At 39.3% G+C, this 27563-nt stretch overlaps 2 protein-coding genes across 3 annotated transcripts in view; both read left to right on the top strand.

Annotated features, from left to right (window-relative positions):
- Window positions 1-1566: 1566 nt before the first annotated feature.
- LOC119898768 (suppressor of cytokine signaling 1-like) lies at window positions 1567-13029 on the top strand. Its single transcript, XM_038712981.1, has 4 exons — window positions 1567-1882; window positions 4509-4997; window positions 8932-9119; window positions 11102-13029. The coding sequence occupies exons 2-4, from the start codon at window positions 4773-4775 to the stop codon at window positions 11424-11426; spliced, it is 738 nt and encodes a 245-aa protein (XP_038568909.1). The 5' UTR covers window positions 1567-1882; window positions 4509-4772; the 3' UTR covers window positions 11427-13029.
- Window positions 13030-13868: 839 nt separating this feature from the next.
- Window positions 13869-27563, top strand: part of LOC119898767 (caskin-1-like) — a 31704-nt gene continuing 18009 nt past the window's right edge. Inside the window, exons 1-8 of one of the 2 annotated variants that reach the window (XM_038712979.1) lie at window positions 13869-14673; window positions 20068-20119; window positions 22573-22670; window positions 25108-25253; window positions 25418-25513; window positions 25743-25864; window positions 26237-26345; window positions 26820-26928. In XM_038712979.1, coding sequence (XP_038568907.1) covers window positions 14580-14673; window positions 20068-20119; window positions 22573-22670; window positions 25108-25253; window positions 25418-25513; window positions 25743-25864; window positions 26237-26345; window positions 26820-26928 — 826 coding nt within the window. In that variant the 5' untranslated portion in view covers window positions 13869-14579. The remainder of the gene's footprint in view (window positions 14674-20067; window positions 20120-22572; window positions 22671-25107; window positions 25254-25417; window positions 25514-25742; window positions 25865-26236; window positions 26346-26819; window positions 26929-27563) is intronic. The other variant, XM_038712980.1, reaches the window with a different exon arrangement.

Below are 27563 nucleotides of genomic sequence, written 5' to 3'. Positions count from 1 at the left end.
ACATGCAAGGCACTTGCCTGCCCATCGGGGATAACTTGGGGTTCATTTTCTTGCTCAATGAAATCGCCACCGCTGCAATTAATTACCGACCCGCTCTACCTCCGGAGCCACAGTGATGTTGCTTATGGTTTTGGGGTTAACTGTTTTTTCTTTCATTTTCACTTGAGGTTGATTTTTTTTAATATTATTACTATTTTTTTCTACTACTTGTTTTATCTTTTTCAAAATTGTTTACTTGCAATGAAATGTTGTTTATATACTGCACAACTTTGTCTATAATATCCTAAAAACTACATTTTAATATAACTTTAATCTCATGACAAAATGTGTAAAATTATGAGGCAGTCTCACTGCACTCCTTCCTCCACTGCACTGTTTTTTTGTGTGTGTGTTTCAGAGGCAGCTGTTTGGCATCACTGCCCCAACTTCTGTGGAACTGACTGGTTGGAGGAAATACTTTAATAGCTACACCATGCAGGGCCGGCGAAATGTACATAATATACACATATACACTCACAGGCTCCATTAGATATGAACATGTATACGTTTTTTTTTTTTTGCATAAGTGCCCTCAGTCAGAAATGTGTCTTTTTTACAGTGTGTCTTGGTTACTTACGGGATCTTGGTTGTAACAGCATCTGCCTACTTGATGCACAGGCATAACAAAAAAGAACACCAGCTGTCCAGCTCTGCGGCCTGAAAGATCGACCTCTCACAGAAAAAAGAAAACAGAAGGAAACAACATGATACTATGTCTGTAAAGGTTCTCAGTCACCCAGGTCATAGTTATTCAACGACCTTCGTGGATAACATGATAATATCCATCTCTAGAGTGTGAGGGAATAAATGCTATGTAAAATGCTTTAGGTTGTCTGATCATTATTCATTAATATTATGAGAAGTCACACTGGTTTCCATTTCATCAGAGAGAGTGTGTGTGTGTGTGTGTGTGTGTGTGTGTGTGTGTGTGTGTGTGTGTGTGTGTGTGTGTGTGTGTGTGCACGCATGCATGATTTTACTACATGCAATGTAGTAAAATCTCACATTGTATTTCTTGAATTTAACTGTAATTATTTGTCCATCTTTATACTATGAAAGAGCTAAAATATATAAATAGGCCTATGTAAATAGTGTATAAGCTATATGCAAAAGTATTCAACTTCTTTCTTGTGTTCAGGACTCAACTTATAAAGAAATTGCTTAATTTCTTGTTACATAGGTTTAGTAGTAGTGTGCAGCATTTTCACCCCCTCACTAAGAGCATTATGATCCATAATGCTTCATATACTGGTTGATGTTCCCATCATTTAATGTTTCACATTCATTTTGACAGGAATGAGTGCTTTGCATATTTCCCTAATTGAGATAAGACTAATTGAGTTAAACGTTTATAAAAGTAATTTAATCTTGAACATTGAATGCATGTTGCGCTATCTGTGTGGTTATTTGTAAACCATGAAAGTGCTATTACTATATAAAGTAAATAGTCTACACACACACACGCACACACCAACATGCGCACACTGCTGGCACATCACGTGATTTAAGGGAATTTGGAGCCCAAGAGAAAGCGAAAGCATAGCCTATGACACCTGAAAAAAAAATTTTTAATTGTGTGCGTGTGTAAGCAGTGCGTGTGCGGTATATGAATCCCTCATTGGAGAACCGCTGATAATGAGGCTATTGTGTTTTCTATGGTTAAATGCAATCATATGATCAAGTTTTTTGAAACGGCGGGTCCGCCTCCAACACAGGAGGCTACAAACTTGAACCGAAAGTAGGTTATGAGTTTTTTCTCAAGAAGAGTCGCTACCTTCGCCTCGAAAGAAGCTGAAAGCTGCTCACTGCTGTGTGGACGCCTCTGATCTGTCCGCAATTGCACGTAAGTGAGCTTTGTGTTTAATTCATACATACACGTAATTCAGCTGCGTGCCAGACAGAAATGACACGTTACTCCTTTAATTGATGTAAACTTAGCTTACAAAACTGCAATACATGAACACGCAAATGAATCGGACGCTCTGTGTAACTTTACTAGTAGCCTACTGGGCCATTAAAAAACAATTAAATGAACATATTTGGATTTCCCTCAAGCGTGGACAACCCATCCCAGTCACCAACTCATATTTATTAGATTAAACAATCCCGGTGTCATTAGCATAAAATATCACCGTGTTAAAATTCCATTTCGTCTAAATGTTTTTTTACAAATAGTAAAATACGCATCACTAATGATATGATAGATTAATTTGTATGTTTGTCTAATTTAATAATATTTTGCTGTGCTTTAATATTTGGACATTTTTGTTAAGATATTTCTGAACTTCAGCATATTGGAGCTCAAGTAAAACAGTTGCAATGAGAGTTAAAGTGCTGACTTTCAACTTTAATTTCAGGGTGTTAACATCCACTTTGGGTCAACAGTACAGGGATCATAGCCCTGCCCTGCTGCACTTCCAGCTGTAAGAAAGTGTAGCCTCCAAAGCTGCACTGTTAACCCAACATGGACTGAAATCCTTCAAACTGAAAGTTAAACCTCATAGTCATTGTTTCATTTCAAATTCAAACATTACATTCTTGTGTAATGTAGTATCATCCTATAACAACAGAAAATGTTGTGAAAGACTGCACGGTGTAATATTGTGAAAGATCCTGGAGTTATGTACAACAGACCATAATCTAATAACAGTTTGACACAGCCTGCCTCTGTGGGAAATGGGTAATCAAACACCTTTATATGATCTGGGCTGAGATTTGAAAAGTAAAATGTTTGGTGAAGCTACACTAAAATGTTAAAGCAAAGAGGTGAAGAAAAACATAAAAATAAAGTGTCAAAAAAAAGAAAAACTGATTGAAATACAGAACCTTTTCTAAACAAAAGTGCTTTAAAACAGAAAAGGAGACAGCAAACAAAAGTATTACCATATGTATCCTTATATAGTTATACTATGTATAATGTATCTTAAGAATTATTAAGACCGTCTTGTTATGTGTTTGTACTTTTAAGGTTGTCACTTTTGTCTTTTATTTCGAGGCACTTTGTGTAAGTAAACTTAAGTGTGTACAGCATGTATATACTAACATGTTATACAGTATATACAATATACAAACTAATAAGAACTACAGCGGAAGAAATCCACAGATGTTTTTTTCTTTTGGTTCCTCGCTTGACTGAGAAAGTGAAAGCATTTATCTGTCATTAACGACGTTAAGTCCGCCTATAACAGTGATGGATGATAAACAAATGTGGTTTACTGTCAGCCACATGACCTCTGATTCTGCCTCTCAGGCATGCATGTACACACAGAGAAAGAGAGAGAGACTGGATCAGATGTGATGTATAGTAAAGTTAAAGATATAATTGATAGTCTTATAATAACAATGAATCAAATGACATAACAATGTGACAATGTGAATGGTGCCGCTTAAAGGCTACATCCCAAGTCTCTTATTTGCATCCATGTTTCCCTCAACTAAGTCTTTTCCTCGCGTCTTAGTCCCTCCCACTGGGAGTGTGTGAGGGTGTTTTCTACTATGAGTTTAACAGTCTGAGGTTTGACCAAGCATAAATTTCTGGGTCTAAAAACTGAAGCCAATGTGGAAGTGCCTTAAACCTGCCTTCTTTCTAATAGCCAGCAGGGGGCGACTTCAGGTTGGTTCCAAAAAAAAGTCAGATTGTATAGAAGTCTATATAAAAATTAGCCTACTTCTTACTTGTTTTATAACCTCAGTGACACTTTCCTAATGAGTTTATGGTTTCAGTCACTAGCTTCAAGTCTTCTTCTGTCTATAGCATGATGTTCATTTCGTAAATTATGGCCCCATTAAGAGGAAAATAGATTATTAAGCAGGGTATGCTAAATACCGTGGCTACCTTGTGACGAGTTGCTACCACAGCAACCTGTCAATCAGGATAGCGGAGGATTGTATCCTTTGCACTGTGTAAATTTAACCAGCCGTGAACTTGTTTTTGGGTGCTGTTGGGTGCCCAAATTTTCCATTTTTTTAGCATCCCAGTTCAGCATTCATTAGCATCACAATTAATATCACAGTTAATGTGAATTTCAGATGCCTAATTAACCAAGCTAGCTAGCTCCACCCTCTCGTCCGAATATGGTCTCTTCTGGTTCCAAAAAAACAAGATGGCGACGGCCAAAATGCCAAACTCTGAACTTCAGAACAATAGTCTCCAAACCAATGGATGACTTTACGATGGCTACATCCACTTCTTTTCTATGGGTTTGACTGGTGTTCCTTTAATTACGTCATCTTGTTGCACCCTCTTCTGCTGCAGTGGTTTAATGGCACCCAACTTGAGAATTAGTGCCACCAACTGTTCATCTTGACAAATTAATGGTAGATGATGGATGGAAAAGCACATTCATTGCAGATTTTCTTCAAAATGTGCAAAAGCCCAAGTGGCCAAAAACAGCAGTTATGGGAGATTTAAGATGCAGTGCAGTGGCATAAAACATTTTGACTGTGATTTTCACCTTTTTGTGTTTCAGCTCACCAGACATTTCAGTGACAATCCCTCAAGTACAAAGGACAGATGACAGAGCAGATACAGCCTCTGCGTCCCTCCAGCACATTGTCGTAATGTTGTTAAATCTTTATTAAAATCTCAAGCTGCTGCTTAAGCGACATGGAGTCTCAAAGTGGACTGAGCAGCAGATGACCGACCAGACAGGAGTCAGTGATGGAGGATCTGTCAGAGATAAGTGGAGGAACTGGTGCAACCGGTGGTCAAGAAGAGGATTCTTCTTTGTAGGATGGTCAGAGACAATCTTAATAAAACAGTAGTACAGAGCCAAAGACAGAGCCGCACAGCTGAGACACAGAGCCAAAGTCAGTCATCTGAAGAGCCTGCAAGACACGAACAAGCACAAAGCCAAAAGAGAGTTAATCCAGAGAGCCAAGAGCCAACAGAGAGGCAACTAGATTTACTGCACTGGAGCAAATTAAACTTCGAGGAGGAACCTGAAACCTGGCACCAGGTTAGTACTCAATGTTTGCTCACTGTGATTTACATATATGTGTGTGTGTGTGTGTGTGTATATATATATATATATATAAATAGGGATGTGATGAGATCTCCCTAGATTAAAGTGTGATGAGAATTCTCGTTAGGTCTTGCGAGACTTGCGCAAATGACATTTTTCACACTGTCAAGCCACACATGAATTTTCTCATGCAGTGAAATGCCAGTGTATAACTGATAAGATCTTATCTTATCAGTTATACACCGCCCCTCCCACAAGAAAGTCAATCTTCACTTTTTAACAGCTGGGCTGGGACACACATTAAGCCAATCATGTGGTTACATAGACGTAAGTGTGCAGTTGAGGTTTGTGTTTCAAATGTTGTAGTGGCAGATAGGAGCAGGTGTGAGACCAGATCAGATGCACTACATGTCCGCCAAAATGCTGTGTGAAAAGGCGCCAGTACATGCAATATGTGTTGGAAAATGCCTTCTCTAAATGTATATGGTATATACTGAGCCGTAAATTAAGTTGTGTCGTGAAACCTTGTAACTGCATAGTAGCCAAAAACCTTATTTTGGGACAAAGCCATCAAGCTTTTCAGTGGTATGACCCGGTGACCATTGACTTTAAATGTTGGCATGGAAACTTTTCAGCCTAATTCCCCTGGTGAATCCATAGAATGTATAAAAGAAGTTGACTTAGCCACCATGAGGTCAACCAGTGGTTTGTGGACTACCGTTTAAAATTTTTAAAGATTAGTTTTCAGTTGTTATTTGAAATAAGTCTCTGAGGTACAGTTGAGTGTATTCAGAAATGGATTCAAGTTCTTGCAGTTTCCCAATTGTACTTTTTTCTTATTACTAAAGAACTGATGAAAGACATTTGTCACAAGTTCTAAGATTTTAGTTTTTATACCCTTTTCAGCCGAGAGTAGTGTCTGCAGATATTCTTTTCAGGCTGCATAGACCCCCAGTAACCTTCACCAATTTTGCACATGCCACAAAATCTAGACACCAATACTACTAGTAAAACAGTACAGTATAACACTAAGTAACAATAATTAAGGATAACAGTAGCACTCTGTTATAAGGTAATAAGAGCTTTTTTAAATGAACCTAGATACCGCAGAGATGTTATGAAAGTTGGCAGATTGTTCAAGTCTCTAGGAGCCTTGACACTAAATGCCTTTTTTTCTTATTTAAAGTGTAGTTATTGCTTCTGAGAGTAAATAGGATTAGAATTATGCAGAATGAAAAACTCTTGTAAATAAATAGGATATTTAAAATGAATTAATTTGTAAAGAAACTGGTACCAGTGTAACTGCCGTCTATTATCGAGAGAAAGCCACTGCAGTTGATTGTACATTACACTTAACATCAACTTTTTTTTACACAATGTCTCCATAATCGATTATAGGCAATAATAGCCTCTTTTTTTACAGTCATGGTGAAACAGTTCTTTGATCTGTACAAAATCCCAATAAAACAGCCAATCTTGTTATATTTATAATCAATATGCTTTTTATATGATAATTCAGAGTCAGTCCATAGCCCCAGATATTTAACACAATCAACCTTAGTGAGTAGTGCACCATCGGACTGTAAAGAAGCAGTGATCTGTAATTAATTTGCACTAGAAAAATTGATTACTGTAACATCTGCATATAAATAGATATTCGGAGTTTTACATAATGATGGGAGTTAATTAATAAAAATAGAAAGGAGAAGGGGGCACTAAACACTATCTATCTATCTATCTATCTATCTATCTATCTATCTATCTATCTATCTATCTATCTATCTATCTAATCACCAAGATATGCATGGATCCAAGCCAGTGCATTCTGAGTTAGTCCAGTGGTTTCTAATTTTTGCGGTAATATATGATGATCTACCAAGTCAAAAGCCCTGGATAAGTCAATAAAAACTGCACCTGTTAATTTGCCTTGGTCAGCGGAAGAGGATATGTCATTAGTCATTTTCAATATGGCTGTTCTGTAAGATAATTGAATAGTTGAATATATATTAGTTTTTCAAAAAGCAATTGTACAGATGATAGATATGGGTCTTTAATTATTAAGGTCAAGAGAATTGCAGCCTTTACGTAAGGGAATCACTTTAGCAAATTACCGAACATATGGTATCTCACTAGTAGACAAAGAAAGGTTAAATAGGTCTTCTAGAGCAGTGGTTCTTAACCTGGGGGTCGGGACCCCCCTGGGAGACCTAGTCCCAGGGGGATCGCGAGAATGCTGCTATAGACACAAAAACAGAAAGAAAATAACTTAAAAATAACTAGACGGACTACAGTTGTGAATGGAATCACTTTGGGTGGACACTGTAAATATTTTGCACTGTTTAATCCAGCAGGTGGCGGTAATGCCAATCGCTATAAAACGACAAATAAGAATCAGGCCCCGATCAGACAGCCTTTGCAGGTTCGAAAAACACGAGGCACACAGCAGCGCCTTTTTAGGCTGCATTTGGAAAAGAGCAAATTTTTAATGGCGCTAGGCAACCACTGAATCAGCTGTCCTGTCAGTCTAATCAAAGAATATAGCGCCAGCGATCTGTAATCTTTGGTTTGCAGCTAAGTAATAACGGTCATATTAGCAGAAACTTGATCACAACTCACAGGTCTGAGTGTTTTGGTGCTAAAAAACATCTGCCAAACGCAGAGCGTCCTGCACTGTCTGTATTAATTGAAATCTTTACCAATTCAAACCAATTATATACTTAATAAAAGAGTCCATATTAATATTTTTGCACTACTTTTTATTAATTTAGGAGGTAATTTTAGCATTTTAATTTTCCATATACAGTAAATTGCACAATGGTCACTAAAACAGTCAGATAGTATGCCAGTTTCTTTTGAGGAGGTATAATCCAATCAGTTTTTGTTCATTTGACCATTCAATAGAATATATAGTGTCTATGATACAATTAATTGAGTTTGAGCAAAGTATCAGCAACATAAACAGCAACTCCTCCACCTCTGGTACCTCTATCTTTTCTAAATAGAACATAATTTGGTAATGTTATTTCTTGATCAGACATTGATTTGGTTAACAATGTTTCAGACAGTGTAATTATGTTGGGCTTCTGATCCTCTACCCAAGCTCTGAATATGTCTATTTTGGAAGCAGGCTCCTAATGTTGACATGTACAATCTTTAAACCTTTACAGTTATCCATATTTGTCAAGGTCAAGTACATAATTCATCAAACCCAAATCTGAGTAGACACTCAAACATGATTCATAAGGAAGACAGAGCAAATAAGTGACAAAACACACAAGTATTCCCACCAATCAAAACATAAAGTAGGAGAGAGAGGGACAGAAAGAGAGAGAAAATCTGCGTATACAGAACAACTGTGTAACTGCTGCACCAAATATCAGTTTGTAACATCCATACAAACTAACTTGTTATTCTTGAAAGCTACTGTACTGTAGATGTTTTGCAACTAAGGGGCAAAAAAAACCTGACTGATCACCAGCTTTTTGTTTCTGGCCACATTATGAATGAAAGTTTAAAATTCCCTCTTCCTTTACTCTGTTTTGAATGAAGCCAAGTGGTTGCAATTTTGTTTATAATCCTGTTATCTTGAGATTGTGAGTTAATTATCTTGCTATCTCAGGACAAAAGAGTTGTTTTCTGCCTTTCTGACTGCAAATCCCAAGCAGCCTTCACCAACAGGGTAGCCTGAATGCAACCTGAGAGGCGAAACCCAGGCCTAAAAAGACCATAAATCACTTTATTCATGTAGATTAAGAGCTCTTTAAGAAAATTCTCTGGATTCAGGAGGACAATCAAATGCTGTGTCTGACTGCAATAAAAACATGAAGCGCCTCAGAGCAGTTTGATATGTCACATAGTTCAAGTCAGGTATGACACTGTGTTGTCTGTACATGTTGACTGATTATTTCTAATACCTTCTCTGCTGTAGTCATTGACTGGAGCTGATGCTGAGAGCTTGCCCACACACCTCCGTCCATTCAGCTGCGCGGCAGAGTATAAGCTAGTGAAACACACTTACCAGCAGCTCCAACACAGTGGTTACTACTGGGGATCAATGACCATGGAGGAAGCACACGAAATACTCACACAGGCACCACTGGGCACCTTTCTGATCAGGTAATCTGCCACTTTTGCTTGAAAGCTGTAGTGTTGTTTCAACTGCAACATCTTATGCTGTTCTCTTGCCCAGGTCTCCCTTTAACAAGTAGATCCCCACCTATTCACTCCACATTAAAGGGAGAGTATGATTCTGCAGAAGGATTGTTGATAACAAATACAAATACACCCCTCCCTTTAGTGCTCCTTCCCAAATTTTTTGCCCATACCTTGTCATGTAACTTTCTTCTCTGTTTATACTCTTCAGCCCTTTTCCTCTTTGACTGTTTCTCAGCCATTTCTCCCTCTTCACAGTGCCTGGAGTCCATCACGTTCAAATGTGCCGGTGTAAAGTACTCTCTCTCCCACTGCACCTTCTTAGTTTTGCCCCCATAGACCGCAGCAACACAAAGGGTTAACTGGTCGACATGCATACATTTACTAACTTAGGTTTAGGCACAAACCCCTCTGACGGTTATGGTAAGGTAAGGGGCTTTTATGAGGCTGTCAATGCCTTTAACACTAGTTAGATAGCTAGCTACTCACACTTTGGCTAGCTAACATAGCTAACGTAAGTTTTATAGTATTAGCTACGTAGTAGCATGTCGCTAACATTAGGTACGTTAGCTATCCAAAGTGGAGATAACGCTATGTGGCTAAAAAGCAATGCGATATAGCTATTGTAGCTAAAGTAAAAAATATCACTTAGCTTATGTAACTTTTTGTGTTGCACGGGAACCGAACACAGGTCTTTTAGGGCTGGACAATAAAACAATAACAATAATTATCGCAATATAATTTTTTTCTATAACAATATAACAATTGTTAAATAAATATTCAATAAATGTTTGATTTTATACACTTGAATCACAAACAAATTAGGACTTAATTTTTTTATTAAGATCTTTATTTGTTGAGGAAAAAGACTGAATAAGCTTTTACTTAATTCTACACTCATATTTGATTAATTGTTTTAAATGTTCTACCTTGGATATGTGACGTGATCCACTGTTTGGCCTCAAGTGTTGACCATAAAGAAGAGTTTAAACCACAATTAACCATCAGGTTTCTTCAACTTCCACTCAGAAGCAAAAACCCCCTAAGGTCTGTTGTGTAAAAGTGTGGTTTAACGGCCTTCCATCCACAACACCCGCCTTTTTACTTGGACCTTTCTGGTTATTTATATCCCCACCTGGTCTTTTCCCTGTGACAGTTGGCGTGAAATGGCACACCGTTTCTGCACAACATAAGTCAATAGAGACTAAATGGTGTGAAATAACATTTGAAAAGCAAGAATGCTTTGGAATACCACATGAAATGACTTAAAAAATTGAAGTGTTAATTATATGCCATATGGTGATACCGTTCGCCTCCTGTGCACAAGCACTAACGCCACCTATTGTTGATTGGCTTGAACAAATTTTGCCCAGACCTAAAATTTCTTTTAGGTCTGGGCAATAAAACAATAATGATAATTATCAGATTTTACTTGATTTTATTCATGCATAGTTGTTGAAAAAAGATTTTATTATAATAATTTTGAATGTTCTACCTCAGATTTGTTAAGTTATCCCCTGTTTAGCATCAAGTGTTTGTCATGTCCTGACTATAAAGACTGGTTTAATCACAATTAACCATCTGGTTTCTTCAACTCAGGATCACAAATCAGCTTTCAAACTTAAAACTTAAACTTAAAATAATTATTTGACATTTATTGTGATAATTATGTCAGTATATCACTATATATTGTGATATTGACTGATATGAATTTTTTACATTTATTTTTGATGAATATCGCCCAGCCCTACTTTCTTTGTTTTCCATTTGCAGAGCCAGGCCTGTGTAGGAAAACCAGATTTTTTTTCAGAGCACACACAAAACGGAGAGCTAGCAAACCATGAGGAAATATTCACTGAATTTAACAAAAATATGTATTGGACTACAATCACTTACTATGCCTTTAAATGTACTAAAAGTAACAGTATGCTGCTGTGTTGTTGCAGAGACAGCGGCCAGCCGGATGTTTTCTTCACTCTGAGTTACCAAAGCGATGATGGGCCGACTAGTGTTCGTATCCAGCTGAACAACCTGCTCTTCAGTCTCTATGGCAGCCACAGGACTTTTGCTTCACTCTTTGCTCTGCTCACATATTACACTGGCTCATCCTGTAAGTTGACAGCACCCTATCGCAAGCAGCGTCCGGAGTGCCTGAAGCAGATTTGCAGGAGGGCTCTTATACGCACATATGGAGCAGAAAACATGAGCACCTTGCCTGGACTCAGTACTCAAGTTAAAGACTATGTTCGTACGTACCCTTGTTCTATATAGAAACACGTGTGGACAGAGCACCTGTTGCTGGATTAATATGTTGTTTGTAATATTATGAGTAAAAAAAATTATCAGTAATTGTGTTATGTTATTTACAATAACACAAATACAGCTTGAGTATTTGATCTGCAAGTTGTTCAAGGAATATTTCCACACATCAAAAGAGCATGTGTTATCATTTTTTAATTAATAACAACGGAAACCCACATTTATTATTGTTGTTATTATTATTTTTATTTTTATTATTTTCAACAAATCCTGTATAACTGATGCACCACTGCCACCATGATACATATCAGTTTTTAACGTCCGTAAATGTAAAATTAGCTGCCTGATTTGAACGAAGGTACTGTAGTGTTGGTCTCCATCAACTCCTAAAATATTTCTCTAATGCATCGTTGCTGGATGTATAACTTTCTTTCCAGCTAGAGAGTAGCTACTATAGGTAACTTTATCTTCTCCCTGCCTGGCTGCAACGGAAGGGATTGATGAGAGCAGCTAAAACTCAATTATACTGTAAATGCTGTAAAAACAAACACCTAAAAGAGGCTCAGAAAGTTCCACAGAGCAGTAGAGTTGGTGATTAAATAAAATAATGGTTTCAAATGACCTGTGGTAGAGTTGGTGATTAAATAAAATAATGGTTTCAAATGACCTGTGGTAATGTAATTCTGTTGTAATATAACAGTATTGATTAATGCAGTTTAATTATTCATCAACACTTGAAAACATTTTACACGTGTACTTAGTATCTTTAGTCCTGTGGAAGAACAAACAATCTTACCTGTGTAAGTGGGATGCTTTGCAAAACTTTGTCCATGTTGAATAAATGAAAATCTTTTGCCTAGTGTATTTTAATTGAATGTATGTGAACCCTAGGCTGAATACTGACCAAGCAAAGTGGGCAACTGCCCTGAGGCCCCAGGCTCTCAGGTATCCCAAAAACCCCTGGTTGTGTAGAAAATACTTTCAGGTAATAAAAGTGTCTTTTAATTTTTAGCCATGCTATTGGCATGGCTCTATGGCTGTGTCGGTCTGTCAGTCCACCACTTTGGTCCAGACTGAAACATCATGACAAGAAATGTCATGACATTCACGTCTGCCATAGGATGAATTAACTTAGACTTGGTGGTCCCTTAAGGTTATCTCTAGCACCATCTTCAGGTCAAAATTTAAATTGCCAGGTTAAGCATGAACATTCACACAGTTTTGATTTTTATCTTCGCCAGGCATAGGCATGTGGGTGTGTGTGTGTGTGTGTGTTTGTGTGTGTAGCCTAATCTGCCATACTACTGGACCCACCAGCTAATCTTTTTGTGCACATTTATGACTGTATGCTCAAGGAACTGTCATGGTTGCAGTGATTCACAGTTTTTGAAAAACTATTTTATTGATAGAGCCTTGACTTTTGTGTTTTGAGCAGTATTATGCCATTATATCATATGCATTACAATATAGCAAAAGGCATTTCCGGCAATCGGCTAGGCTAAAAGCAAGGTTTATCTATTTGCAGTAAATATTTTGCCCTATGTCGTGGTTCAAAACTGTTTCATTTTGTGTGGTGTGTACTAAATAAATAACAAAGTTTAAATTTATAAGTTTAGACTTGTTGTCACGTTTATTGTTTCCTTATTAAGTTTATACAGTTTGGCAAACCAATGATGCTCAGTTACAATACCATTACACAATTCTATGCATCTTAAAGAAAACACAAAAATACTTTGTTAAAAATGTTGCATGCATCTATACAAGAAAACTTACACTAAAGGCCTACTATACAGAGAACGTTTCATTACACTATTCTCATAGGCCTACATGCTGGACACACATCGTGCCCTGGACTCCCTGTTCCACCCACATGCCTCCAGACACACCTGGTGGAGAAATGCGCTCTACTGAGTGCACTCTTCTAGTTTTATCAAGTAGCCTACCAGTCTTCTGTCATGTGTTCCACTTCCTGTCCTAAATCTGACTGGCAGTGGCCCCTTTATTCTAAATTAGCCCTGCACCAGGGACACACACATACACACGTTTCCTTCCCTCAAATTATCTTTGTCTCATTAACCTTAAAGATGTTGATGTAAAACCATCACCACTGTGACACATATTGAGGCAAGACCAGTTTATTTGTATAGAACCTTTTAACAACAAAGTAATTAAAATGGTTTGTCCTCCATAAAAAGGGTCATTAAATATATAGTAGGTTAATATAAAAACAAATTTAAAATGATCTAAAAAATAATTTGAATAAAACAAAATGAAAGGGAGAATAAAAATTAGGGTGCAGTATAGGCCAACTATAGTTCAATACATGAATGAATAATGCAGGTTTGATGAAAGGCAGTGTAGCCTATCATTCAGGCCTATTTATCATCTATCCATACTGAGTGACTGAGTGTCTCATGGGTCCGCGCGATCCCGGACTCTGCCTCCCACTGTCCCGCGCTTAGAGTGCACCTCTTGCACGCGACTGAGTACATTATTATTGCGATGTCAAACGACCTCTCTTGACTTGTCCGCACGCACACGCGCAAACACGCGGACTGCGATTACAACAACTGGAGTGGCGCGCACAAGTAGCTCGTGTTTATGTAATGCCATATGTGACTGGGAGTGTGTGTGTGTGTGTGTGTGTGTGTGTGTGCGCGCGCGCGCGCGCGCTGGAGCTGGCGCGAGCTGGTCCAGCACCGCCGCGGCGACAGCGGTCACACGTTAAACATCAGCGACCCGTGCGTGTTATTCTGCGGATTGAAGAGGGCTCGTGCGGATTTGACCCGTCATATAGGAGGGCGCTCGAGCTCCACCGGCACGCACGTAGCCTAGACCCGGTGAAATCGTCACGCGGATAGAATCTGTGGATTCTATCGCGAGTGTGTTCCTGCGCGGCTGGAGAGCATCCCGACAGAGCGCAAGGACCGGTCGGTCGGTCGGTGAGGGTCGGTAGACCGCGTGGAGGGGAGACAGAGAGGGGCTTGCGCTGCACTCCTGGCCGAATCGGAGCATCCCACTCCCGGCAGCATCCATCCCTCCGCGCCTCAGCGCCAGCGGGAGGCCCAGAGCGGCGGCAGGATGTAGCAGCGGATTAACGGAGGAGAGAGGGACGCTCAGAGGAAGAGAGCGGGACCGAGCAGACCGAGGAGGGACAGAGAGGACATGGGGAAGGACCAGGAGCTGCTCCAGGCCGTAAAGACCGAGGACTTGCTGACAGCTCAGCGGCTTCTTCAGAGACCTCGGCCAGGCAAAGCCAGTCAGTATCCCTCCAGCTTCCTGTCACACACAAACACACACACGCAGATACACACCGTTCTCACCAGGTCAGGACAGTGCAGGTTAAATCTGATATGATGCCATCTATCTTAAATGGTGCAATTGTGTGTGTGTGTGTGTGTGTGTGCCTGCATTGATGTGTGTGTTTGTGCTATGACGTTGGGTGTGTGATAGTGATGACGTTGCACATGTGTGAGAACAGTCATCATAATGTAATTAGAAATTTGTGGGTTTGTGTGTGTCATCTGAATATAGCCTACAAAAATATGTGTGTGAGGTTGCAAGAGGGGATGTGTGTATTTGTGTGTATTTGTGTGTGTGTGTGTGTGTGTGTGTGTGTGTGTGTGTATGTGAGGTACAAGGAGGTCTATGCTGCTCTCAGGACAGGGAGGATTATTGGTGTGTGAAGACGCCAGATGTTAGTGGTAATAATGTGATGATCATAAGTGTGCATGTGCAGATGTATGCATGTCAGCACATATGTGGTGCTCAAATGTGCATGTGTGCGGCTGCTTAACGTGGAGTCAGCTGGGACTTGAGGTGATAATTAGATTTCAATTACAGCCTTGAAACTGCTCTCCTCCTCTCCCATTTCATCACTGGGCTCCTCTCGATATCTCTACTCAGAATTTGTCTCCTCTTGTTTCCTCTTCTCCTCCTTTTTCCTCCCCTTCTGCTTCCTCTCCTCTCCTGTCACCTACTTTCCTCTTCTCTCATCTCCTCTCCCCTCCTCCCCACTCCCTTCCATCTCCTCTCTCCTACTACTTCTCTATTCTCATCTCATTTCCTCTCCTCTCCTTGCCTCTCATTTTCTTCCTCTCTTCCTCTCCTCCTTCTCCTCTCCTCCCCCTTCTCTCCTGTCCTCTTCTACCCTCTCCTCTCCTTATCTTCCCTCCTCCCTCTCCTCTCATCTCATTTCATCTCTCTTCCTCACCTCTCCTCTCTCTTCCTCTCCTCTGCTCATGTGTGTGTTTGTCTCTGAACATTCCAGCAGTGCCATGGAAAAGAAAAATGCTTCTCCTCAAATGCCAGAACAGATCAGCTCTGAGTGCTCAGTCCGCTGCACAGTGACAAAGAGAAAGGGGGAGGTGGGTAGAGGGTAGAGGGTGAAGCGGATGAGGGTGAGGAGGAGGGTTAGAATGGGAGAGGAAAAGTGTGAGAGCGCAGGACAGAAGGAGGGAAAGCATCAAAATGTAAATGCAGAGAGGTAAAGAGACAGGAAGTGATGGAAAGAGGTTAGGTGAGTTATGGGAGGTGTGTGTGTGTGTGTGTGTGTGTGTGTGTATAACTGCATAAATCCAGGTTTATGTTTGAATAATTAAACAGGAAGCCAGGTTTCTCTGCTGGAGAATCACTGCCTTCACACACACACACACAAACACCTCCAACACACACAGTTACAGGCAAGTGTGCACAGAAACACACTTGACACATCAAGTGTTAGTCATGCGTTTGTGTTATTAACAGTATGCTAATGATGTGGGTGTGCTCTGTCAAAATGTCACAATTTGATGTATACAGTAGGGGATTAAAGAAATGGTCGCTGTGGGTGACCCACTAATTACAGCGCAGCAATAGTAAGATACTGTATTTTTGTGTATACACTTATTTCGCTTTCTTGCCTACAACTTGATGAGAAAATGAATGCCCCTCTCATGTCTATATGGTAAATATGTAGCTGGAGACTGGAGCAGCCAGTTAGCTTAGTTTAGCATAAATATTAGAAATGGAAAAAACAGCTAGTCTGGCTCTGTGAGAAGATAGCAAAGTCCCCCTACCAACACCTCTAAAGCTCACTAATTAACACTTTCTATCTCACTTCTTTAATCCATACAAAAAAACAAATTGTAAAAATGCCAATTTGTTGTTTTACAGGGGTTTAGTGCCAGACTATGTCTTGGCGTGAGTTCCTGGAGTCTCTGGTTGCCCCAAAATTGCTCCCGGCCAAACAGTCTGGCACTACCCCCATAAAACATTTTTACACTTTTGATTTTGAATCTCTCAAAATGTTGAGCTTTTTCTTTACAGAAAATACTTTTCTTTTGGTAATTTCCACATTTAGATATCGTATGTATTGATAACATATTTTGGACATTCAGAAGATCTGTTATTTAAATAGGTTTAGGTAGGATATTGCTGTTATTTTTATTGTTAAGAAATCCCATGAAGACCATAGTCCATCTCTTATTACTTTCCGACTTCACTGTAGTACACTGTCTGTGGCACACAGTCAACCCCATTTGTTCCTACTGAAGACATACTTTAGACATACATCTTTAAAAGTCGGTCACCTTAGTATAGTTTCATCTTTTAAAAAAGCCTCAGCAATTTCCTAAACCAGCTGGGCACTCCAGCTTTAAGCAGACTTTACTCAAATGAGAGGAAACAGTGTTGGGGACTATTTCCACTGCCCATTAATGTACAACTGCTGCTCTAGTGAGTATTTTGAGCACCAAAAAGTTGAATGTGGGACTTAAAATAACCTACAGGGCCCGTGTTCATCGTAATGAAGGAATGTGTCACCCAGTTTTTAATCGTTGCATTTAATCTGTTGCACAGAGGAATAAGAAACAGTATACCAGGCTATGGCAACACAGACAACATTTGTTAATAGGATCGATTCATTGTTGGTTATGGTCTTTTCGTGGGATTCGTTGACAATAAGAAAAATATCACCAGATCTATCCTTCAGTCTCGCAGCAATCACTGTTTTCTGTTTGGAGAAATCCTTTGTCAGGATTTAGATTTTTTTTTAAGTTTTAATGACTCAGTTCCGACAGAGATGCTGAGTCTCTGGTAGACTTAGATGAATAGATGACATTAAAAGCCAATGCCAGCTTACACAAAGTAAGGCATATTTCCAAACTATTTGGTAATGGTTTCTTTATCTTTGGCTCAGTTGCAGTAAAGCTCTTTTTCTTAGAGATATGAGAACATCCTTATCATAATTGTATCTCTTTTATGTTGTAGCAAGCAACTGAAATGGGCAAAAAGTAATTTATACAATGTATGAGCCTATCTATGATCAAGGAAGTACAACAACCCTGACTGTTTCTGGCACAGTCAGTAGTAGTTCATAATGAACTGAAGTATAAATTACTGTTATTCCCATTGCATCAAGTAAACAAATGTATTTAAACGCAGTAATAACATTATAGACCAGCAGCAGAAATATTAACGGAAACATGCTGCTGTAGTGGGAATATTCTTTGGCTGGAGAACAACATGTGTCGTACTTGAGAAAAAGTGAATATACCAATATAAGTGAATTACCCCTACAGTTTAACTTTATGTAAAAGCAATGTGTTTGATTCATAATAAAACTTCAGAAGACATTAACTCCCATTCAAAAGATAGATCCCTTCTTATTGTCTTGACTTGGTCCGAAAGCTTCTTTCACCACAGACTAATTAACTGAGAGCCATTGGCCATGACGTCATCACTGTAAGTAATGAAGCACATTTTAAGTACTACAACATAAACGTTTGCTACAACAATCATTAAATACTCTTATAATACTTGATTATATCCCTTACAGCACTCTTATCACATTGTCATTTTTTACTTTTGATGAAAATGTGATATAGTACCTGGATTTTTTCCATATTGTGACCCTGAGTCCAGTCACTGTATAACATATGTGTGCAATCGTCTGAAAACAGAAAGAGAAAAGCTATGTCAGCGATGGCATTTGTTTTAGGCTACATGTTACAGTGAAGCTCTAAATGGATGATGACAGGCAAAGTCAGAGGTGATGAAAACTGGACTAAAGAACATTTCTGGTAATGAGAACCCTTGAGAAACCTTCTGCTTCACCTCTCCCAAGGTCTGGGAATAGGCTCTGTTCAACTGAAGGTTGCTTTGCCAGTAGCTATTAGTTTGTTGGTGCTCTCTATTAAGATTTAACTGTTTCATGTGAAATGTGAATAACACGATTTCATGTTAAATAAACTCTGAAGTAGCTAACATTTGAGGGAGATGTTGCAAAATAACGTCCAAGTGATTGACAGTCTGTGAGAACGGCACATCGAGGGGTTACCGTGGAAACTGGGGCTCAGTTGCAGTGTTACGCCTAAAATTATCATAAAAATCATGAACCCTGGTCCCAAGGACACCATCAGAGAAACATTATGGTAATGCTCTCAAAACACACAGTTCATGTCAGAGACGGAAAATATATAAATTGGAAATTTAAGGTGACAGTTTTGAAGTGACTGATAGAATTAGGGAGGTGGTTATGAATTAAATGAGTGTGAGTTTGAAGACGTAAGTCTGTTTTGAGAGCGATCCTCGTTGCTCTCGAAACAGAGTGATACCCCGTCTTAGTCAGCTGCATCGGTATTTGATTAAATATACATCATGGTATTGGGTCAGATGGGGGAGCGTTATTAAATAAAGCCTTGAACCAGACTTCATCTAGTAAAAGAAGGATAATCTATTGAGAAAACGATAGTAGAATAATTGTGGATGTGTTGGATGTTGTGGTCCTGTCATAAGTTTGTGGTCGGGTGTCATGTGGCTCTCTGATGGTGACACAGATATCTGCACTCATTGATTCCTCTGCTGGAGGAGGGGGAGGAAGGGGGGGTTCTTATTTTTAATCCAAGATAGATTGTGGGGAACCTACATGTGCACAAACCCACACACATGCAGGAGAATGATGTCAGCTGCAGAGTGTAAACAGAAACAGCAGAACTACCAATCAGCATGCGCTCTTTAGCAAATTACAGGGAAAATTAGAGTGTGAGAGCAGGATGAAGGGATGAAGTGCAGATAGAGCTGCAGAGAGAGGAAGAAGCTTTTCCCCAGATTACAGAACAGCTACAGATTACGGCCTGTGGATTATGTGGGTTTGACCAAAAAAAAAAAAAGTAGAGGCAGAGAGACAAACAAGCCGCTTTTTTTTGTGTCCAAGTGTGTGTGTTGGTTTTTGTGAGTGTTTGCATCTGTGTGCTCCTTCCTGCTGTCTGGTGTCTTCAGCTCTTTGTCAAAGATCAAGGTTATCACATGCATGTGCACATTCACATAATCACAAGCACAGACACGTGTATATATATATATATATATATATATATATAGTACAGACTGAGCTTTTATAGGAGTTTCCCAGACTGACCTATGTTCGTCTTCTTTACCTTGTCACTTCTCTTTGACCTCTGTTGTTGTTGTTGTTGTTGTTGGAGTAAAGAAAAGAAACTGTTCCTTGTTTTAGAGCGCTCTCAGGTATGAAAGTGTAGCTGTCAACTCTATACCTGCAGGGAATGAAATATTAGAACATATACACCGAGAGAATACATTAATCACTGAATTATGAATAGATATAAATTTGGACTGTTCTGTCATTCTCTGTGTCTCTTTCCTCTGTATGTTTCAGAGCTCCTTGGAGCAGCAAAGCGGGTGAACGTCAACATCCAGGATGCAGATGGGTGAGAGGCTACAACTCTTCTAATTTATAAATGTACTCCCTACCATTGCTCCACATTGCAGTCTTCTGTGTTTCACTGCCTCTTTTTCCCTTCTTTCCTTCAATCGTTCTTTCCAGTCTGTCTTATTGGTATCATATCATGTTATTTCCTTTATTAAGAGAGCTAAAAAAAAGTGTTATTCATTATATTGCATCTTGGCTACAGAGATGCATCCCTGAATCAATATGACATTGGGTTTGCTCATATTTATATTTTTAATTACAATAATATTTTTTCGTGTTCAAAATATAAACACCTTCTAGTGCATATAGTGTATTACAAGAAGCAACATAATATTTAGGGCAGTGGTTCCTAATTTGGAGTAGATTTACATAATGTGCGTGATCACTCGAAGTGAAATCATCACAGAGCACTTTCTCAGCACTACGAATCCTGTTTACTTTTTGTCCCCACACAAACATCATACTGTCTATTAGTATTATTAACAGGAAAGGCGTCTTTCTGTTAGTGGTAGTCACTTATATTTGACTTTCTAAATGTTTCTTAATCGCCCCCGTGTTCAAAGTAGTTTCTGCACCTCTGCTGTCGTGGCAAGGTAGCGTTACACCATGTCATCAACATTTAGCCTTTTATATTTTCTGTTTACTTATATGACTGAGTATGATTAAAAAATTGCTTAAACTAATTTTACAGACTGTTGTTACATTCTATAAATCGTCTCAGTTTTTTTCTTTGCCCCACCATGATGCAAAAAAAACATTTTCCACTGATTATCTTACTGCAGATTACTCCAGTGATGAAATAAATCCATGTTATAACCATTTTAAGTTTTAAGTCAAGTACTTGAATAAAAATACTGATTCTCCGTTTGAGGGAAAAGGTTGACACACAGCGATTACATTAATCGATGTGTCACAGCAATTCTTTTGAATTGGTGGTCCAGTTATTTTCTGATCAGACATCTGAGGCAGAAGAAGAAGAAGATATACTTTATTAATCACACAAGGGGAAATTCAGTGTTTGCCGACAAAGAGAGTCTGTTAATAATATTAATATCCTAACACAGTAGTGACTACAAAATCAGACAAATTTTAAGATACGCCAATATTATTCTAATGTGCCTCTTTGATGATTGAATAAAATATTTAAATATTAATAAAAAATTAAAAAATAAAACAAATCTTAAGAGTAATCAAAAAAAGAATTGTTCGATTAAATTATTAAAAAATAATCATTAGGTGCAGCCCTAATTTGTAAGGTCAGAACTCCCCAAGAGATTACAAAATTGATAGCCTACTTAAAGCAACAATGTTGTTATATCAAATGGTAATGTGAAAACAAAATCACGATGCAGGAGGTGCTCGCATTGATACAAGAATGTATTGATGAGAAATTTTTCCCTATGTTGCTTTTAAACTTTTTTATATTTCCCTGTTGCTTTTATGTTTTTTGTAAAGCACTTTGAATTATCTTGTTGTTGAAATGTGCTATACAAATAAGGTTGCCTTGCCTTGCCTATTATACAAATCCGAGGCTCACTTCGGCTTTACGGAGCTTTATAGTAAGTTTTAGCTCAATGTTTAGCTGTTCGACCACAACTTTACTGCTTTGGTTCACTCTCACCGCTCTCATAGCTTCATTTGCAGCCGCAGCAGCTGCTTTCAGTGAAAAAGCTCTAAAAAACACTCTATACTACCCACTCTGCACCAAACAGCAGACAGACACAGTTAGCGACTTGCTATTGACCCATTCCTTCATTAGTTGATAGTGACCAATAACAAAACTAAAAGAGAGTAAATATTTGACTTACATACATCGGGTGGTTAGAAACACGACTCAAGAAAAAGAAATCTCCTTCTCAGATTAACATATTAACAGCCATATCATTTTACACATTATGCTCAGCCTAAATCTTTGAAACTTGTAGCCAGCTGAAGAGCTCAAATGTAATGTAGTGTAATTACCTCAAAGGAAAGCCAAAATTTCCCAGCTCTTAATTTGCTCAGAAATCTATCTATGGATTTTGGCTATATTTAGAATCATGATGGGTTAAGCTTTTTATGTGCACATGCTTGGTTTGCGATTGTGTTCCATTTGGCCCCATCAGATAACAAATATCTTTTTATTATGTTGATTGGAATCAGATAATTGGACGCAGCTCCTTGTGTAATGACTGATGATTCGCTGATCTAACTCCAGGGCCCGGCCCTTATATTCACCAGGGATCCATTAGACACACACACACGCATAGATGCGCTGTGTGTACGCTCGGCTCCGGGGTAGAGAGATTGCTTATTAATGGAAGTAGGTCATTTGCCCCCTCCCGTCGCTCACACAGAGCTGAGGGGCGGAGCTGCTCTACGCTGAAGATTATTTCAGTAAAGTTATTCTCTGATTTTACACTACATCTACGAATATGTGTATTTTTATGCATAATCTGTGTCTGTGTGAAGGTTGTCACCGCTGCACCATGCTGCTCTGAGTGGTAACAAGGAGCTGATCTCTCTGCTATTGGAGGCCCAGGCAGCAGTGGATATTAAAGACCATAAAGGTAAAAAAAAATACACAGAGATTTTCACAGAATACAAGTGTGCTATGTTACACACACACTCAGCAAAATAATCTCCCAAAAACAGGAAGACAAATACATATTCTGGCTTCCCCTGTGTGACCAAAACACCATCTTGTGTAATAAAGGAGAGCTTGTTGGAAATGCAATAATAAAAGAAGTAGCAGTGCTTAGGAGAAGTGACAGATTTGTGTGCACAGCAAACAATAGACAATAGACGAGGAATGCTTTATGGTGGCAGGACTAAGAGCCAAGAGGATGCAGATCAGCAAATATCTTCATCTCATACGGGCAGATTCCAATGGAAGAAGAAGAAATCTCATGGCAGATGGGAGATATAATCCCTCCAGGATGTAGGGCTACTGTCTCTGCACTCGCAGTCAGTCATGCCCAGCGTGTTATCCAAATAGAGGTACACAACTGGCAGGCGTCCTTGCAAGGTGGCTAGTTTCTCTCCATGGATGTGGTAGGAAAATCATTCCTTCAGTGACAACCTTATGGTGAAGACTGGAAAGCTTAAAATAACAGACAGACTAGCTGGTAAACATGCTAGCTAGTGGAGCATTTAGCAGCTAAAGAGCCAGATATTCTCATATACAAAACAGAGCTAAAAGGAGAGTTAAGATTGGACTTACATTCATCAGGTGGCCAGAAACCCAAAGACTCCAAGTGAATAAAAATGTTGCTCTGTGTCTGCTGGATGTGTGAATAGACAGCTGTTTGCTAAGTAGATACCCATATCAATTTAAATGTCAGAGTTCATAGCTTGTTTTGGCTAAGAAATACAATACTGTAGGCTTAAGATCCTCTCCTCACCTCTAAATTCTACTGCTCATTCGGAAGACATCACACCCATCTACAAAATGTTCTTGTGCAAGATGCCATCTTAAGGTCACTGACCTGGACGTCTTGCAGGCGTAGACTTTGGGGCCTTATATCCTGTCCAAACAAAAGCATAAAAAAAGAAAAGGGGCCAAACAGTGTATTCCACAACTTTGTCAAGATACTCCTGGGAACACAGTTGAGGGTATTTCCAAAATCAGGAAACTCATTTGGTTATAATTATCAAAATTCTGCATGACCTTTGTTCTTGTTATTGGTGCAAAAATGAAAAGTGGGTCGTCTGTTCTATAAATATGATCCAGACATTGACCAACACAGGATATGTGAATCACAATACCACTCTGTGGCCACTGGAAAAGAAACAAACTCATATCACTTCCAGCAATCCTTTAAAATAACCTCCTGAATTGAGGCAGTGTCCATTACACCACAAAATACCTGTGTGACTCTCTTTCCCTGCACAGTCTGGGTGAAGTACTTCTTTTTGCGAGTCACCAAAACACTTTCTAGAAGCTCTTTGAGCCTGCCTGAAAGTCATTTTCCATCACATCCCTTCATATACTCAGGCTTTAGCTTCTATAACTCCTACAGCTGCTGTGCCTCTTTATCCTGCCAGCACCTCTCTTCTGACTCAGGACTTCCTCATGCCAGCAGGCCTGGAGGGCCTTTTTATTCAGTTTGACAATGTGGCTCATCGCTGGTATCAAGACTGGGGGTCTTAGGTACACTACACGCTAAAAAGTGGCGTTTAATATCTTCTGGTTAGAGGCACTGGTAAGTGCTTAATGGTTAATTATTTAATGCTGTGCTCAGGTGAACTTTGAACCACCTTGTATCTCCTGCATGGCTCCACGAGCGTGCTGCAATGTACAGTTTCCTGCAAGGTTCCCTTAGGTCTTGTTCAGCCACTTACAGGGGATTTCTTGTTGTGCGCTTTTTCTGAAAGCAGTTTGTCTGCAGCGTCCCATGAGTATGAAGCTTGTACAAACAATGCATCCACGTTCACAAAGGGTCACAAGCATGTCAATCACAATAAGATGGCATATCCAGAAGGGATACTGAGAGTGTGTGCTTATATCTGTTGCTACAGTAAAACAGATTACATTGCATTCATGTTAGGGCTGCAACTAAAGATTGTTGTCATTATTAATTAATCTACTGATTTTTTTCTGAATTAATCCATCCATCATTTGGTCTACAGATTGTCATTATATAGCAATAATTACTTGAATCGATAATCAGTATAGTAACTGATCCATTTCTACCTGTAGAATAATTGTTTTAGCTGTAATGCATATTTTCAATTTCAGTGGCAACACTTTTGGAATACATTTGTGAGTTTAATAATGTAGTATAATGATTCAGCTGTAAAATGTATGTATATGTAGGTATTATTGCCAGCTGGATGGCCACTGGCAAACTGGTTTGTGTGTAAAAATAAGAATAACAGAGTGTGCGTCTTTGCATCCATCCATGTGTCTGTGTGCATGTGCTTGTGGGGTCTTATATGTCTTTTTTGCTGTGTGTTTTTGTGTGTATTTGTCTGTGTGTTTGTGTGTGTATGTATTTTGTGTAGGAATGCGTCCTCTGCATTACGCTGCATGGCAGGGGAAGACTGAGCCAATGAAAATGCTGCTGAAGGCAGGCTCGTCAGTCAACGGACAGTCAGATGAAGGACAGATCCCCCTCCACCTATCAGCTCAGCATGGACACTATGATGGGGTAACTGTGTGTGTGTTTGTGTACTGTAGGTGTAGGTGGTATATATTGGTGGCCGTGTGTGTGTGTTTTTGTGAGGTGCGTTTTTCTGTTATGTGTGCCGGGTGATGCACGTATGATTTGTGGAAAGTGTCAGTAAGATTTGCGTGTGTGTGTGTGTGTTACAGTCGGAGATGTTGCTACAACACCAATCCAACCCGTGTATCTCAGACTCAGCTGGCAAAACTCCATTGGACCTCGCCTGTGAATTTGGGCGCGTCGCAGTGAGTAGATTTGACTGAAAACCAAACTGTTACAGAGAAATTTTTATTTATATTTTATTGTATTTAACATTCATTTGATCAGGAAAGCCTCAATTACGGTGGCCCTCAAAAGCTTAACACACTGAAACTTGTGGGAGCAGCTTCATACAAGCTTGTTTACATTGTTCAATGCAGACATTAGGAACTGTTCGTAGAAATATAATACATGAACATGCTGTGTGTCTTTTAGGTGGTCCAGCTCCTGCTCAGCAGTAATATGTGTGCAGCCATGCTGGAACCAAAACCTTCCGACCCCAACGGAGTGTCACCTCTACATCTCGCTGCCAAGAACGGACACATTGATGTCATACGGTCTGACAAGCTAGTCCTTTCAGTCTGCCTCTCTCTGTGTCAGTCTGTCTTCATACCTACTCTGCATAGTCAGTCCGTCCACCTGACTTACTCATCTAATAAAACCTTAAACTCCAGGGCCACTTTATGATCTAAAAATCTATTACGATCTATAGCACATACAATGTATAGGTCCAGTTAAAGTCTTTTAAAATGCTTTAAAACGTACTACTACTACTTTTATTGACCTGCATTTATGTAGATAGGTTTTGTAGACATATTGTCTTACTTTACTTCTGTTTTTCATTTGTATTATTCTATATAAGCACTCTGATGTAGTCATGTTATGAAAGATGCTAAACAAATAAAGGTTAATATTATTTTGTGCTGCAGGTTGCTGATTCAGGCTGGTATAGATATCAACAGACAGTCTGAGTCTGGCACAGCGCTACATCAGGCAGCCCTCTGTGGGAAGACAGAGGTAGTACGCCTGCTGCTGGATGTAAGTCTATCTGTCTGTCTGTTTAATGTGTTTACAAAAGCAACTGTTGTTAAAGCTGCCTCTCTCACCACAGCTGAGCAAGTTTACACCTCAGCACTTGGCATTCATCCCACTGAGCTGTGTGATGAAACCTGTGGGATATGTTGGCCTCTTACATAAAACTGTAGCAGAGTGGCTAGAACCCTAAACGTCATGCAATATTCAAACCAGCTCTGTTTTGCTTTTTAATCTATTTGTCACCTTCAGATGAATAAGGATCCTGCTTTTGAAAAGGGCCTGCTTTCAGTGTCCTCTCTTATCCTACTGTATTTCACTTTTGATGTTACTGCTGAGGCAGCACACACAACAAATGATAGCCACAGGCATGTACACACAGCCAGACTGACACCGCAAATGCACAGTATCCCTATTATAAAATCAATGTGACGCAATTTCACAGTGCTGCTTTAATAATTTTTCTCCACTTCCACCCAGAGCGGCATCAGTGCAGGCGTGAGAAACACTCTGAGTCAAACTGCTCTGGACATTGTTAACCAATTCACCACCACACAGGCCAGCCGAGAGATCAAACAACTACTGAGAGGTGAGTACAGGAGTGCGCACACACACTCACTACAACTATTTTTTTTTCTACACCACCTTAGGCCATTTGGGGGGAGTAGAGTAATTCTACTTTTGTATACTGTTATACTGTTCCACAGTATTGTAACACTACACAGTCTAAGTGTTTGTCCACTACTTTGGAGTGTCAAAATTACTCCAGCAAATGTCAATTTGCTCAAATATTGTAGGCCAATCCCTTGAAAAACTCTATGAATCAACCTACCACAATAACATCTTAAGACTGGCCAACAACACTGTTTCTGACCCCAACCATGTCCTGAACAGTGAATACAAACTGTTACCATCCAACTGAAAATACAGGGTTCCACGTTTTAATAAGTTAGACTGAAGTACTCTTTTGTACACCAGTCAATCCCAAAATCAAATATGGAGCTTAATCCCATATCAAATGTACATTGAAGAGCCTTGAGTACTTTCTTCTGTGACTGTAATGTTATGTTAAATGTATAAATATTTCTGTCATTTCTCTTCATTATTTTTGTCTTTTCTGTGATGTTGCAAAAAGAGCTGCTGTGATGCAAGAACAATTTCAGACTTGATCTGACAATAAAATATTATCATCATCATCATTAATTTAGTCACCAAGTAATACTA

This window comes from Micropterus salmoides, unplaced genomic scaffold (genome assembly GCF_014851395.1).
Source record: "Micropterus salmoides isolate LMB-PRFRI ecotype aquatic unplaced genomic scaffold, ASM1485139v1 Ms_hic_scaffold_12, whole genome shotgun sequence".
NCBI lineage: Eukaryota > Metazoa > Chordata > Actinopteri > Centrarchiformes > Centrarchidae > Micropterus > Micropterus salmoides.
This window is presented reverse-complemented; position numbering and strand designations above follow the sequence as displayed.

Bases quoted from the DNA above. Each gene is read 5' to 3' on its own strand.
- LOC119898768 (XM_038712981.1), top strand. From the start codon at position 4,773: ATGGTCAGAGACAATCTTAATAAAACAGTAGTACAGAGCCAAAGACAG. The intron at 4,998-8,931 runs GTTAGTACTCAA...TCTCTGCTGTAG, and splicing joins AACCTGAAACCTGGCACCAG to TCATTGACTGGAGCTGATGC. The intron at 9,120-11,101 runs GTAATCTGCCAC...GTGTTGTTGCAG, and splicing joins CTGGGCACCTTTCTGATCAG to AGACAGCGGCCAGCCGGATG.